This window comes from Anticarsia gemmatalis, chromosome 7, assembly GCF_050436995.1.
Source record: "Anticarsia gemmatalis isolate Benzon Research Colony breed Stoneville strain chromosome 7, ilAntGemm2 primary, whole genome shotgun sequence".
NCBI lineage: Eukaryota > Metazoa > Arthropoda > Insecta > Lepidoptera > Erebidae > Anticarsia > Anticarsia gemmatalis.
The window spans coordinates 1,943,738-1,959,196 of NC_134751.1; the positions used below are offsets into that span (position 1 = coordinate 1,943,738).

Consider the following 15,459-nt stretch of genomic DNA (forward strand, 5'->3'; position numbering starts at 1 on the left):
TAGAGATTAGAAAAACATTAAAAAGGTGATAAGAACCCAATTGAGTTAAAAACTTCTTCCGACATTGAGCTATGATCAGATTTTTTTTAATCCTTATTAATAATTGAAAAAGTGATTAGAACCCAATTCTGTAAAAAACTTGTTCCGACATTGAGCTATGATCAGATTTTTTTTAATCCTTATTAATAATTGAAAAAGTGATTAGAACCCAATTCTGTAAAAAACTTGTTCCGACATTGAGCTATGATCAGATTTTTTTTAATCCTTATTAATAATTGAAAAAGTGATTAGAACCCAATTCTGTAAAAAACTTGTTCCGACATTGAGCTATGATCAGATTTTTTTTAATCCTTATTAATAATTGAAAAAGTGATTAGAACCCAATTCTGTAAAAAACTTGTTCCGACATTGAGCTATGATCAGATTTTTTTTTCAAATCCTTTTCAAATTTAATGCTTAACCTGATAAACTTTCGATGGCCCTTTTAATGAATTATCATTTTTTTCTTTCTACTGAACATTTTGTAAGGTCATACATATAGAAATCCTTGACCTAAATTCCCTATCATTTCATTGTCATCGCGAAAACTTTCTCCACACTAGGCACTGAGCCAAAAACATAACCGTCACTAAATCCTTATCTTCCATTATTTAATAGCAACGACTTATCACTTCAAGGCCACTTTATATACTCCGATATGATCTGCCTGAAGGTCAACCTTGGCAAAGGTAATTTGCGACCGGAACACATTAGCACACACGATAGCCAGTGTTATGATTCGTTAATAGAGTATTAGGTTAAAATGGTTTATTGTGTGCTTGAAATAGCACTTGTAATATTTAGGTCAATGACTATGAGTTTTGGTTAGAAATTTTTACTAAAGTCTGGTCATAACTTCACTTAACAAGACCGACTGAACTGAAGGAAAAAAACATTCAGTTTAATTTGCTTAATTTGTCTTGACTTTTATACTTGTTAGAGAGAACTAATGTTGACTGTTGACGCCATTGACTGACATGATGATGTTCGTTGATATTTGAGATTAAAGAAATAGTTATCGTTTTAAAGTAAATTTAACAAACGAAACGAAACGAAAATAATATAATTTACGATACCCAATTTAAATGATCATAATAGTTATCAAGCAGTGATAGCCGAGTGGTATAAGTTGACACCTCCCACGCAAGTGGTCGCAGGTTCGAACCCGAGGCAACACACCAATGACTTTTAGAAGTTATGTGTGTATTAGAAATAATTATCACATGCTCCAACGGTGAAGGAAAACATCGTGAGGAAACCTTGCATGCCTAAAATTTGTTTAATACATTTATTGAGGGCATGTAAAGTCCCCAACCCGCACTTGGCCAGCGTGGTGGACTCGAGGCCTAACCCCTCCCTCATTACGGGAGGAGACCCAGCAGTGGGACATTAATGGGTTAAATTTATAATAGTTATCTTACAAAAATTATTTCTATTAAGGTGTTATTTTATGTTCGGTGTTGTATTTCGCCTACAGCTTGAAAAACGTTACACAACTTTTGTTTGATCCTCCGCTTTGAACTAAACGGTATAATGTAGCCCACATTATAAAATTTAAATGAAGCGTAGGATGGTAAGCGTTGTAAGGGCAAGCGATCATTTGATAGTATCATAGATATAACACTAAACGTATGTTGCAATGGTCAGCGTTGGGACAAATGATGGGTCTGATTATAATATAATTTAATTCGAGGATTAATTTCTTTATGTAAAATACTGATATTCAGCTGCATCCCGTGAGGCGGGAAGCCGACTCCAATATAGTTTGGAAGGAAGGCTATTTATGTATATAACCTCAAAGCTAAAGTTATTTCATAACTGTTTTGGTAGGGCATTCATTTATTCTTATTGAAACAAAAAAAAAAGATTAATTAAATGGATAAAGAAAAAAAAATCCTCTCAGCAACGTTTCAGGTGATAAAATATCTTAAATTATCTTTACCTCGTTTTTATGCTCTCGTAGAACGAACTAAGGCAAAAAATTTAATATTTTGTCTATCTAGTGTCCACTTGCCATAATAAAGCAAAATTCCGTATTAAAAGAGAAAATGTCATAATGAGACAGATTTCTAACAATCGCCCACTATGTCCTAGTAAATGAAAATGTACTGTTTTACTTCGGAATTTAGGATTTTCTTGTCTCGCGAAGTAAAATTGCCTTTCTAAGAACGTTGGATAGAGTACGTCCTACGTTTTTTTATTAAAACCTAGACAAAGAATATTGTACGTAACAAGGTAACATATTATCTACTTACACGATTACATTTTGAGTTTTTGGATTAGACTTTCTAAAAAATATATACTATTTTTCGGTCTTTCAAAAAGGACAGGTGCGTAGTACTCGTAACCGGTGGTATGATAGGATGTACATATGTTTGTGAATGAGGCAAGGAAAGTTTGTAAGGATCGTATGAGTACGTAATAAGTGACATTTTCTGCCCGTCGGTAAAAAGACGTTATTTTAAGTAGATAAGGCGTAATTTATAGAAGTTCTATTTCTTTTGTTTGATTTTCAAAAACTCTATAGCAAAAGAATTCAATTAACTTAAATACTTTTGATTCTTCTAACCTACTTGTTCAGGCACTAACTTTCAACGTGCAGTAAACATGTTTTATTTGAACACTATTGTGCTTTTAACACGTCTGTGTAGTGATAACTAGAGTAAATTCTCAGGGGTAAAGTTGTGTTTATTGAAAGCAATAAATGGACATCTCTCTTTATTCGATTTTGCTGCACTAATATTATAAACATGAGAGTGTGTTCGTATATTCGTTCTTAGCATCAAAACGGCAGAAACATTTCAAATAAAATTTGGCTAAAAGATAGGACCTACTTCAAAAAGGACATAAACTACCTTTTAAATAATAACAACTCTCGTGCCATGGGCCTTAAGAATACTAGAACGATTTATTTACAATTTTTGGTAAAAGAACACGATGGGCTAAAAAGAATAACCCTAAAATACTTTCCTTTAAAAAACTGTCAGTCTACTTGAATTAAACAATCCAAGATAAAATGCATGTTTGCATTTATTCCCGTATTAGATAAAAACTCGGCGCTGCAAATCCCTAGTCATTCTTCACTGTTAAAAATGTAATTACAAACTTCATACAATTTAACGAGTGTTGTATCTGGAGCACCGATATTTGGAATTAATTGGAAAAATTCGCAAGCTAAGTTAAACAAATATGCCGTTGAATACGTAATGCTGACCTGAAAGCTACCTTAAAAGTTTTTTGTAATAACGGTACAAAAACACGACTACTTTTTTTCTGAAAATACCTACGCTTTGTAAATGCTCTTAGTAATCTTGCTGTTAGTACTTTTTGTAATTTATGTTACAAAGATCTTTGGTTTTATATTACGAGAGATCTGCTGGGGAGAAATTATGTTCGAGTTTCTTGAGCTAATTATGATTTTGTTAACCAAAATTAGTATTTTTATGGTAAAAATATATATACTAATATAAACAATATTTATAATTGATTATAATCAAGCATCTTTACTCTATGATGTGCATGTTGAATAATGTTTATTTGTTTCTAGCAATAACTGCCTGGAAAGAAATAATGTAGGTACAATTTGTAAATATTTTGTATAAAAACCTGAGAATAAAATATTTATGTTTCTAGACGAAGTTATTCAAACGTGCCCATTCGGAGAATATACCCCATTCCGGAGCTTCCCCACAATTATGTTTACAATCGACATTAAAGGATAAAAAGCTTGAATTCTTTCCATTCTTTGTAAAAAGCGTAATTTTTTATATGCTCGTATTTATCTTTGAGCTGAGAAGTATGACTGGTATAATCTTAGTTGAGCAATGAGATGGCAATAGTGTCTGACTGAGGTCTTCCGTTAACATACTGTTACTTGAGAAATGGTCTTATTATTTTTGTTCTTAAGTTTGTTGCTCAGAACATCTCATATAGCTCAAAGTTCAGATTATTCCTGAGGTTAAGTGTATAGGCATCATATACAAATTTAATAAACCTGCAAGAGAGTAAAAGACTTGATGTAATATACGACTACCAAATGTCCAAAGGAAATATTTAAGACAGTCGTCAAATGCCCCTATCCATCATACATACATACTACACACTCTATCCTGCGATTACCAGAGTACCGACCCCAATAGGGTAAGAAACTACTGGGCCAAGATCACTACCTACCGGGAACAAATCTTCCGGAGGCCGACTCAGATTTTTGTAGCAGGAAATATCTTCAAACTGGTTTAGTAGGGATGACTCTTGGGTATCTCTTTTTTTGTCGGTTAGTATTGAACCTAAAGGTATAGTTGATTTAGACATCTGTCATTTAAAACTGTTCATCAATATTATTGATATTTAAATTGACAATAACTGTGCCTCGATTCTCTATTACTATCGACTACCGACAACCGAACTGTCATCGATAAATTTTATATGAAAATCTGATCAGCGCCTCTGACGGGTGTCGTAGGAAACATTTTGGCAGTACATTCTAAATGTCAAAATTTCGATAGCTAGCCGGTTGTCGGTAGTCGATAGTGGTAGAGAATCGAGGTACTGGGACCAATTTTTAATGAAAAATATTTCGTCGTAAACGCTCAAATTGTATACCTAGAGAATAAGTATTGATGTCCTTGCTAATTGTTGTTAAATCCATTCATTGCTTTAAACATTGAAAAATGATCCGACTACTTTCCGACTATTTCCCTAGAAACATCTAGATTGGAACATTTGACATAAATTTCAATTTCCTTAAAGGTAGGGAAAGCAAGTTCTGCTATGTTATGTAAGTTTTCACTTTCACGTGACCTTGAAGAAGTTGAGCTATTGCCAACTTCTTGGACACGGTTCCATTGAGCTGTAATTTATTAATCAATATACACCTTGACCCTACATAACTATTAACTATTGTTACTGTTTCTGCTAACTTCTGTCCCCTGTAGGAAATGTACCATTTGAATACTTCATAATTTATGAAAAAAAATAACCCATTAATGTCCCACTGAGGAGACTCTTACCCAGTAAAAATGTCCTCCCGTAATGAGGGAGAGATTAGGCCTTGGTCCACCACGCCCGCCAAGTGCGGGTTGGGCACTTTGGGTACTGTACAAATCACTGTATTGCTTATTTTATACAATTCAAAATTTGACAAATATTTTCTTCTGTAAATACCAAGCTGTCTCCAACCCTCTAGATATAGTGCTAACATGATCTTATCCCTACCAGATCTATCCAGTACATCCCGCCAACATTTCCGAGGACTGCCGTGACATCGCATCGCCTTACTGACTCAGGTCACCGACTTCCACACCTCGATTCTTTGATAAATAGTCCTTTAATTTTCATTAAGATATGTTTTTCTATGAGTCCTATTGATGGCTAGCTTATGCCCGCGACATTGCCAGCGTAAAAAGTAGGCTATATCTTACTCGCCAATATCAAGCAGCTATTTTTTTCATTCCATTTAGCCATTTTTACGTGAAAAAACAAAACACTATTTCACAATTGAATACGTAATATAATATTTTGAAGTTTTGATCTATCTTATTAGTATAATAATTGAATAACTTATCTAACATTTCTAGGAACCCACAGCAAATAACCGGGAAAATAAAATTAATAAACATAACATTACCACGTGTGAGATACTATGCTTGAACCATCTATCAAAGAGAGTACATCGGAATAAGACCATGTGCCACGAACATTTGCAAGTATAATACGAAGCCTGCCGTGTTCGGATTCAATATTCCAGGCTCAGTTACCTATATTTAGTAGGAATACTAATGAAATGCCTAAGTCGTAAATATGAAAAATCGATTTTATTTGGCTTTGCTTTTGCTTTGATTAGTTACGATTTCCAGGTTATGTTGATTTAGAAGAAATTGTTTGGTACGAATTTTCTTTTTATATAATTATTCAAGTATTTTCATAATTTTTCCATTTTCTTTTATATATCCTGCCATGGGCGGTGCCGCCTATGTCTTAAGTAAACTGTTGTTTGTCGATATCTTCTTTCTTACAATGTTAATAATGTAAACGTGATATCTGGAATGATATTTTATTACTCCACCAAAACGAAATATGAAACTGCATTTTAAAGCCACATGAAGTTAAATTAAATTGTTAAAATTATGAGGTACTAGAAAACAGTTTTCATTTTAGTAAATAGTATGATACTCAAATACGTTTTTTAGTAAAATATGGTCTGCAAATTCAACATAATAAACATTGTGGCAAGGGCCGAGTTCAACTCAACTAACCGTCTAGCCATTTGCTTTAAAAATTGGTCTGAAAAGTATTTAAATATCATCCAAAACTAAAAAGAGTACTAATTTTCTAAACCACGCCTAATTTGAGCCTTTGTTTAAAGTTTCAAACATTTTGCAGTTTATTTTCAGGTCTTATTCTTTTGCTGCTATTTAGGTACTCATTCAAAGCATTGTGTGGTTTTTTATACTATATTTTTTACTAAATAAAAGTAATTATTTTGGGACTCTTCACCGGAGACTTTTTCATTACGCTCGACGTAACTTTTGTAATTTGATACTGAAACGGTTTCAGTTTGTCTATTTTTTAATGCTTAATAACTTTTTGGTATTAATTCAGCAAGGCTATTTTTAGAATTTAGCAAATTAGAAACTTATTGTTTATATTAACCTTTAGTACTTCGTATTAACTGTCGCTTGGTGGTGGTTGGTATCGTAAGCGACTGCCGAACAGAGCTCTTGGATTCCAATCCTGATTCAGCCCGCTCTGCGTCTTATTGGGCTATAAGAAGCAAGGAATAGAAAGTGTACATATTGTTTATAGTAATTTTAGCAAAATTGGCCACTGTAGCCGCAACTGCATGTTGGATAGAAGGACATTATTATTAGGTAGAATTATAATCATTTCCCAACGTCCGCTATTCTCTTTTTGCTGTAGTTTCATTACGCTCAGATATTATTTCCAGTTAAACCTTGTAATTAAAATTTACTTGAAAACAGACCAAACCCGAATAGGATTTTAACATTAAGTCGGGTTTTATTAACTTTATTATAAATGTATTCATTTGAAATTTTAATTCTGAAAGTTCAGGCTGTCGTTCTTATTACTTAGTGTTTTATGTTGCTAATCTAAGTAATGTTTTGTCGCTGAGTCAAGAACTTATGTATAAACTTCCTTTTAGGAATTGATTAGTTTAGCTTTATTATTTTAAAATTCATATTTACTCTAATGTTCGGACAGCATTTTCATTGTGACCTGTAAAGATAAATGAATGTAGAATGACGAAAATAAGGGGACGCCCTAGACAGATAACATTGTAAATAACAAGGTAACATATAATCTACTTTCTTCAATCTACAATCTTTTTGGATTAGACTTTCTAAATAATATGTTCTATTTTTCGGTAACGTCTTGCAAAAAGGTCAGATATGTAGTACTCGTAACTGGTGGTCCTGTATGACTATATGTATGGATGTGAATAAGGTAAGGGAAGTTTTTAAGGATCGTACCAAGTGGCGTTTTCTGGTCTCTATTTACCCCTGTGTAAAACAGGGGTGATTTTCTGTTGTATGATATGTTACAATATCTTATGTATGAGAAAATTAAATGAAAACTTCCCATTTAAATAAAATTGTGGATAGAACGTTTGTTTAAAACTTTAATGAAATTAGGCTAAAACCTAACATATTATGTCATTTATTTAGAATTAAAACAATGTTAGACCCGACTTCATATTATCTCAGTGGAATAAACAGCGTTTTCATACGTTACAAAGCGACGTAATAGAGAAAGTTTTAGCTTAGGCTTTCTGGGGTTTTAATAAAGAGTCAGAATTTTGTGTTGTTATTTCTAGATTATATTTGGGTATTATATAATGTGACATTCAACTTGGCTTGCTTGAATTGAAACGGTTGTATTTGTATTTGTTTGATATTTATTAATTTTCTTAAATTTCTTGCAAATACAGACATTCACTTACCATTGGATTAGGTATTTGTCGGCAAAAGGCATAGAAAGTTACATTTTCGGTATTAAAGTATTCTGTTTACTTTTATTGGTCAGTCTAATACAATACAACTGTAACCGCGATTCTCTACCACTATCGACTATCTGCAACCGGCTAGCCATTGAGAAATTTTGTGTGACAATCTGTGCAGCGCCTTTAGTGGACATCGGAGAAACTATTTTTGCAGTACATTTTAAATCTCAAACTGTCGATACTCAAAAGTACCGTTTGTAGGTACAGAATCGCACTACAACAAAAACCCGAGGTAAAACATGAAAGAACATGTTATTTTCACACTTATCTGTTTATTAGCTTAAAGAATGACAATAAGCTATCCAAAGGCAATCAATTTAAATACAATAGATTAAATTCAAAAATTGCAGACGTATTGATTCACTCTCAGCCACTCTTTTCGCTTTGTTCAAACCTCATCATGATTGAATGTGATAAATCACTGTGGTTTTCTGAATTCCCGTGCGGTAGTCAGATCGATAATTCTATTGTGGTTTAATGATGCACTCAGGAAGTCTGCTTTTATTGTTTGCGATAAAATACGGACTGCAATAAGTATCTTCTGCACGTGTCCCGATTTATTGTCATACTGTTGGCGACGATTCTACTGTTTTTGTGTGGTGGTTGATTTCGAGTGACAATTAGAACAATAATCACGTTGCCTTTTTCTCATAGGCAGAGATAAATACTGCTACTTGCTATCCCTTAAACTTCTCTTACCTTAATCTTTGTATTTATTTACAAAATAATTGGGAAAATCTCACATTGATTGTCTTGGCGCAATGCACTACTAAATACTATTGCAGAATAGCAGAGAGTTTGATATCTTAAACTTACTGAAAAAAAAGTTTCTATGGCATACGCTAGGGGCGCTGATCAGAGAAAATTTGTATAAAAATCTTATACAAATTTTCTCTGTAATAATGTCAATAGGCAACCAGTTGTCGAAAGTCGATTATGTTACAAAATCGCGGTACAGTTTATTTCAAGGTACGTAGTCTTATCTCATTCATCACGTGTTAACAAATCGCTAGCCGGCAGATATTACCTGATTCTCTAGAATTTGTTCTAAGAATGCAATGATTACTGGAGCAAACTGGACGTGATCTGTCTCAATTGTCACTTCCTACTTTACTAAATATTAGCACTTTTGTTATTGCAATGTCAACTGCTATTGACGTAGTTTGTTGTTACAAAGATATACTGTTAGATGTATTTAATCTTTATTTTGTTTACTGATTTATTCTGTACACTGAAGGTATACTAGCTAATGTTAGACTTTGGACTACTTATTATATGTTCTGGTATTGTTATATTTCAATTTCGCTAGGTTAGTATGTGATCTATATTTTATTTGATTATCACACTAATTTATTTTGATTTATACGAATTACTAAACTACGACTATGACAAAAAATAAAATATTTACAATTATAAAAAAAAAACAATGAGATATTGCAAATAATTTTACCTATTTTAATGTAAAGAACTGATATAGAGATAATGGTTAAGGGTAAATTTGTAAATGTACTCTTGCATAAGTGCTATAAAAGTAAAACGCAGTTAAATATGAGGAATCAAATTAGTCTAAAATATCAATACTGAGATATGTTACCGATCTTAATCCAAAAACAGAAAACGAATATTCGGCATTTCGATAATTAGTTTTAAAATTTCGACCTTTTGATTTAAAACGTATAAACTATAACATACTAACCTATATGTTTTACACAAGCCTTATTCAATTACGTTAAAGTTGAAGCCAGTTAAGTGTAGCCGTTGCCAGTGTATTGAGTTCCACAATGGTAGACGGTAAGAAATTTTATATTTCTAATAGTTTAGATCTAGAAATAAATCCTTACAAATTGTGAAGGCGTATTGAAGAACTCTATTTTTAGTTTTAAAATTTGTAGTTTCAAAGTTTATTAGTTATTTTGAGAGTTATGAAGAATTTTATTACTTTGAGTTGAGAGGTTTCTTGTATCAGTTACAGGATTTTTAATTAATAGTCTTAAATTGAAAAGGCTTGGAATGTAGTAAGTCGTGTAATTGTACTTAATTTTTTTGATAAGTTTATTTTTATCGACTAGACATAAGGAAAAGAAAAATTGAATTAGTGACCCTTGACATTTAATCCTGATTAATCTAATATCTAACGTTTGTCGAACGTACACGTATTTTAGTTTATTGGAAACAACATGGGTTCGTTTCCCATACACCATTTCCAACTCTTTTTGCAGTAGTGATAACGTGCCTACCATTTTTACACTGCGCTACGAAGACTGCAACTACCAAGATATCTTTAAAATTCTTGAACAGCAATTAAACCAACATCAAATTTCTTGTCCACAGTGGTAGACCCGGGTGTAGTCAAGACTGGCGCATACAAATACGAAGATGGGACACGCTACGTGGGTGAATGGAACTCCAAAGGTCAGAAGCATGGGATGGGACATCTGGTCCTGTCTGATGGGACGAGGTATGATGGAGCACTGATTGGTGGACTCTGTTCCGGACTTGGTGTAATGGCCTTTCCTGATGGAGCGAAGTAAGTTATCATAAATGCCTGCCTCCGCGGCGCAGCGGTTAAGTCTGCCTCGCCGATATCATTGCGTCAGGACGGTTCGATTTCCACTCGGAACAACTATTTGTGTGCGATTCACAAATAGTTGTTTCGGGTCTGGTTGTACTTTGTGTCCGTTGGTTGTATGTTTGTAAAAGTCTCCGCTACACACGAGGGATTCTTAGTGTGGGAAATGTATTTAAAAAAAAGTAAATATAACAATAGCGTGTTTTTGTTCGTTTTATGTTCTAACATTTTTGAGTGCTTTGAGGGTTAGTTTTACGACTTATTTCAGTGTTTGAAAACGTGTCTGATAGATATAGTAACAGTGTAAAAACTACACTAACCAATACTTTTACAGAAAAAAATCCATCCACTGTTTTTTCTACATACCTTATTCAGTTTTGAAGTACCATGTTGGAACAAAGCAATATCTAAGTATTAATTGGTACTTAGAATGATTAAAAACTACTACTTTGCGTAACTTCTAAAAAAATAAAAGATATTAATTATATATAAAACGAACATAGAAGATCACAGAAAAAAAGTAAATTAAAGAAAAATATATTCTTCCAAATACTAAGACATAAAAAGACTCTCTTACTATTGATAAGGAAAAGTAATCAAAATTACTTTTTAAGATAAATGTTAAAAGCTTTTTTAAGATATTTTAAGATTCAAAACTGTTAGGAAAAGATAACTATTGAAAAATATGAAAGTGAAGTACTGTGATTTTTTATAGAAAATAATTGCTTTTAGTTGGTTTGAAAAGTAATATTTTAAAATTGAAATTCTAAGCACTCATATACATACATTATAAATTAATATCATGACTGTTATACACGAGGACGCAGACAGAGGTGTATGGAATATACCCGCGTTTCGCCATTAACAATGTTAGTCCCATGTAACAGGGGGCAAGCTTAATGCCATATACCGGGCACGTTAATAAACTCCATAATACTTTTGAGAATAATGTTATACAAATTAGAAAATACCAGTAGCACATTATCCGACCTAGGAATCAAACCCGGAACCTGACGGTTCGGCAGATACATACACTACCGACAGCGCCACAGAGGCACTCATTCTTAGCACCTTTCACAAAAAAAATGGAAACAAAATAATATAAATACATGAGTATATTAAAACTCATTTGAATATCTCTTATTCCCCAGTTTACAGTTCGTCCTAAAAGCCAATTACATCATAATTTATCTGTTTATTTTCTGTCACAACACCACCCAAACTTAATCTGTCCATCTTGATTAAACTTTCGCCTTCTTCCGAGAAACGTCTATTGAACGATAATTCTTAAAACAGAACAAACATCGCTTCTAAGAAATGTATAAAAGTTAATCTCCAAATAAATTCAAAGTACCTTGAGACTCCATCTACGTTAGGTTCTTAAAACTCCAAATGACCAAAACGTCAAAGTTTGGAATTAATTAAAAAGTTATCTCTTAAATTCTAGAATTTTCTTCTTAAAGTTCAGTCTCTCAATCGGACTTAGGTTTTTAGTTTGGATCTTGTTACTTTGAACTAGGTTTATGTACGTCGATTGAATGAAATCTTTTGGTTTTAAATTGAAGCTTTTAAGGACCTAAAAAGCTAATGTATACCTACCATAGGCATACATAAACTTTTTACTTTATTAATTAAGTATTTTTTTTTTTGTAAAATTCCTTTTACTGCTACAATATTTTTTTTTTAATTAAAAACATAACGAATGATTTCAAAAAAAAAAACATCTGTTTGATCATGCATCCAGTTATCAGATTCAGATTAACTATTGCCATATTCTATTGTCGTATTCAATGTATTGTTGTCTTCACTACCTAACCTATAATAAGTAGGTCACCTTAATGAAAGAGCATTCAATTCTTGTATTCATAATGCAAGACGAAAATGGATCGCGCATATCTTAGATTTTTAATTAAAATTGTCGTTAGAAGGGCATTTCGGAAATTACTCACGTCTCCAAACATTAATCGTTGGGTGTGAAACAGAGGCTCTCGGAAATTTAATTATTTTGCTGTGTAAGAGTCTGGGATGCCCTATGATGTAAAAATTGCGACTGGGAGTAGTTGTTACTTGATTGTTGAATTTATTTGTTAACTGATATTTTTGTTATAAAAGTCTGATAACATCATACCATAGAATAAATAATAGAATAAGCATACTAAAAAGAGATGTGGAGGATTTCAAGCCTTCAAAAATAAAAGATGGCGCAATATTTGATAGATAATGTTCCTAACGTGTTGATAATTCAATGGGCTAGTATTTGTTTAATTCATACACGGGATAAATATCTGTATAAGACAAAAATTTGTTACTTCGTCTTAATCGGTATTTCTTTTCTTCTTTAAATTAAAGTATTGACACTACAACAACAATTATTGTGCAACTGTTTTACGACAGTCGCATAAAAAAGTATTTATCATAATCTTGTAGTAATTTTGCGGTGTCTAAAATAGCACAAATCAATTTTTCAGTTTGAGGGGATATCAATATCGTTCCAGCTCCAATTATAAATCAATGTCAAGAGCAAACTAGGTACTAAATTGTATTTTATCGTGAATATTTCGAGGTAGGAGCCAATATTTTGTTGAAATTTCTACTGTTAAACTTTTCAGGTTGCATGTATAAGTTGACAGGGAAACATTGAAGTTTTAAAGGTTATCTAGAGTTTGATCGTGTGAATTTCTGGGCTATTATATTTAAGTAAAGCATATTTTACTGTTAAGTTCAAGAGTAGTGCATAGTCCAGGAACCTCATTTTAACTACTCAAAATTACTATTACTGACTCTATGAAGTGAGTTTTCCAGTACAAGGAAAAAAGTGATATTTTTAGAAAAGTTTGAATTCGTTGTTAATGTTTTCAGTACAGCTAATCACGGTTGCTTTAATTGAACGAAATCAGAGATATAATATACTAGGTATTTTGTTACAGTGACTAGTGAACTATCTATTTTACCACTCTTTTGTTCTCACTTTTCAAAGTTCTCTTTTAATTGCCTTGCGCCTTAATATTATCTATTCTCAAATCTGTTAAATGTTCGTTGTATGTATTTCAGATACGAAGGCGAGTTCATGCAGGGCTGGTTCCACGGTCATGGTGTGTTCTGGCGCGCTGATGGCATGAAGTTTGAGGGAGAATTCCGAGGTGGAAGAGTATGGGGCTTGGGTACGTAATATTTTCTAGTTTAACATAGACTTATTCTCTTTGTTACTATTTCTGATACTAAGCAGATTTTTTTTCTAGTTAATGCCGTGATTGAGCGTGTGTAACAAATCTTCTGCTAAAGCCAATTAGACATTTTTTTTCGATATAAGTACTTTGTTCTTGGTAATTATGGTATTAAGGTCTTTTGAAAAAAAAATATTTATTCGTCTTGAAAACCATAAACTGCCTAAAAATCTTAATTAAGCCGTTGTTACAAAAAAGTATCACAACAAAAATGCTACAACCCTCAACATTTTCATCTAAACGAAACAAACCTTTTTTTTTTATTTTAATATTCAATTCCAGTACTACAATCCCTGGAGGGTCCGTTACACCAACATTGCATGAAGTGGTGGACACAAACTGAATTTTAAACGAAGGTTTCCCAAACTTGAAGGATGAACTACGTGATAATATATTCAGACTTTTCTATCAGGATCCCTGACTGGTTTGGATATATTGATTCTAACAAAAGTTATTTCGGAAGAATTTGTTAGTCTTGTAAAAAGTGTCGGAATGTATTACGTTTTGGTTGAGTTGTTACCTATGAGTCGGCGTGCTATAAATGTATTTATAGTAATAAAAATATGTCTGTAGTACTTTTGAGATGCCTGCGATATGTCAATAAAAAGTGTTTAGAGCCAAAGTCTGGATAGTCAAATGTCAAAATAATTGTTAGAAACTGCGAATCGTTAAGTTACTTCATTACAAATGATTTCGTCTATTATCGTAAAATAAGTAATGTCGATAGGGTATCAACAAGACCAAAAGACTGATCAAACATTTTGTTACTTTCTTGTACACTGATAATGTCATTGGTGTTTAATAAATATATTTATTTTTATTTATTTTATAGCCATGTCATTATATGTCTACTTACACAAATTATGATTAAAATTACTGAATAAGGCTTTGTATGATTAGATCAAAAGCCTCCGCCATTATTTAAACCGTCATATCTGCCAAAAACAATAGCAAAGCTGTAAGCATCTAGGCATCTAATCTTATTCGGCACCGAGATCCGTCTGTGACTTTTATTTAGCTACCCGCAAAAATAAATCCGTTTAAGCTTATCTGTCTCAATGGAGAGAAAGCCTGAGTTTTGATATATTTGGCAAAATATATTGTATAGAAGCTGACTGTGGCCTGGATCATTACGAGTGGCTTTTGTTTTAGGTCAGTTCATTCTTAAGGTTTGACTTTAGTTGATAAGTTGTGTTTTGTTTTACATTGGTAATCCTCCTTTAGAATTTAAAAGTATCCAAAATATTCTACATATATGTTAAAAAAACATCAATATTGAGATATTTTGTGTCTACTTTAAGAAATTATTAAGCGTAAGATCTAAAGACTTAACTGGTTCTTAACCGTGACAATGTTCTTAAAACATACACAGGCCATAAATAAAAAAAGTATCGTGTATTAACCCTCAAATTTACTTCTTCCAGGTCTGGTGACCTTCAGCGACGGCAGCAACGGGTTTCCTCGTAACGAAGGTTTCTTCCAAGATTGCAGGCTGGTTCGCCGCAAGCGTTGCCCCGAGGTGGTCCAGCGAGCCCAAAAAGTGGCATACATGGCCCGAGCTCAATGCCAGCAAATGTAACATGATTTAGAAAACCTCACGTAGTTTT

General features: G+C 32.8%; 1 protein-coding gene across 1 annotated transcript; it reads left to right on the plus strand.

Annotated features, from left to right (window-relative positions):
- The first annotated feature begins 9,808 nt into the window (after positions 1 to 9,808).
- Positions 9,809 to 15,447, plus strand: rtp (MORN repeat-containing protein retinophilin). The gene is made up of 4 exons (XM_076116269.1): positions 9,809 to 9,850; positions 10,391 to 10,586; positions 13,680 to 13,789; positions 15,277 to 15,447. Exons 1-4 carry the CDS (start codon positions 9,841 to 9,843, stop codon positions 15,429 to 15,431), a joined length of 471 nt encoding a protein of 156 aa, XP_075972384.1. The 5' UTR covers positions 9,809 to 9,840; the 3' UTR covers positions 15,432 to 15,447.
- The last annotated feature ends 12 nt before the right edge of the window (positions 15,448 to 15,459 follow it).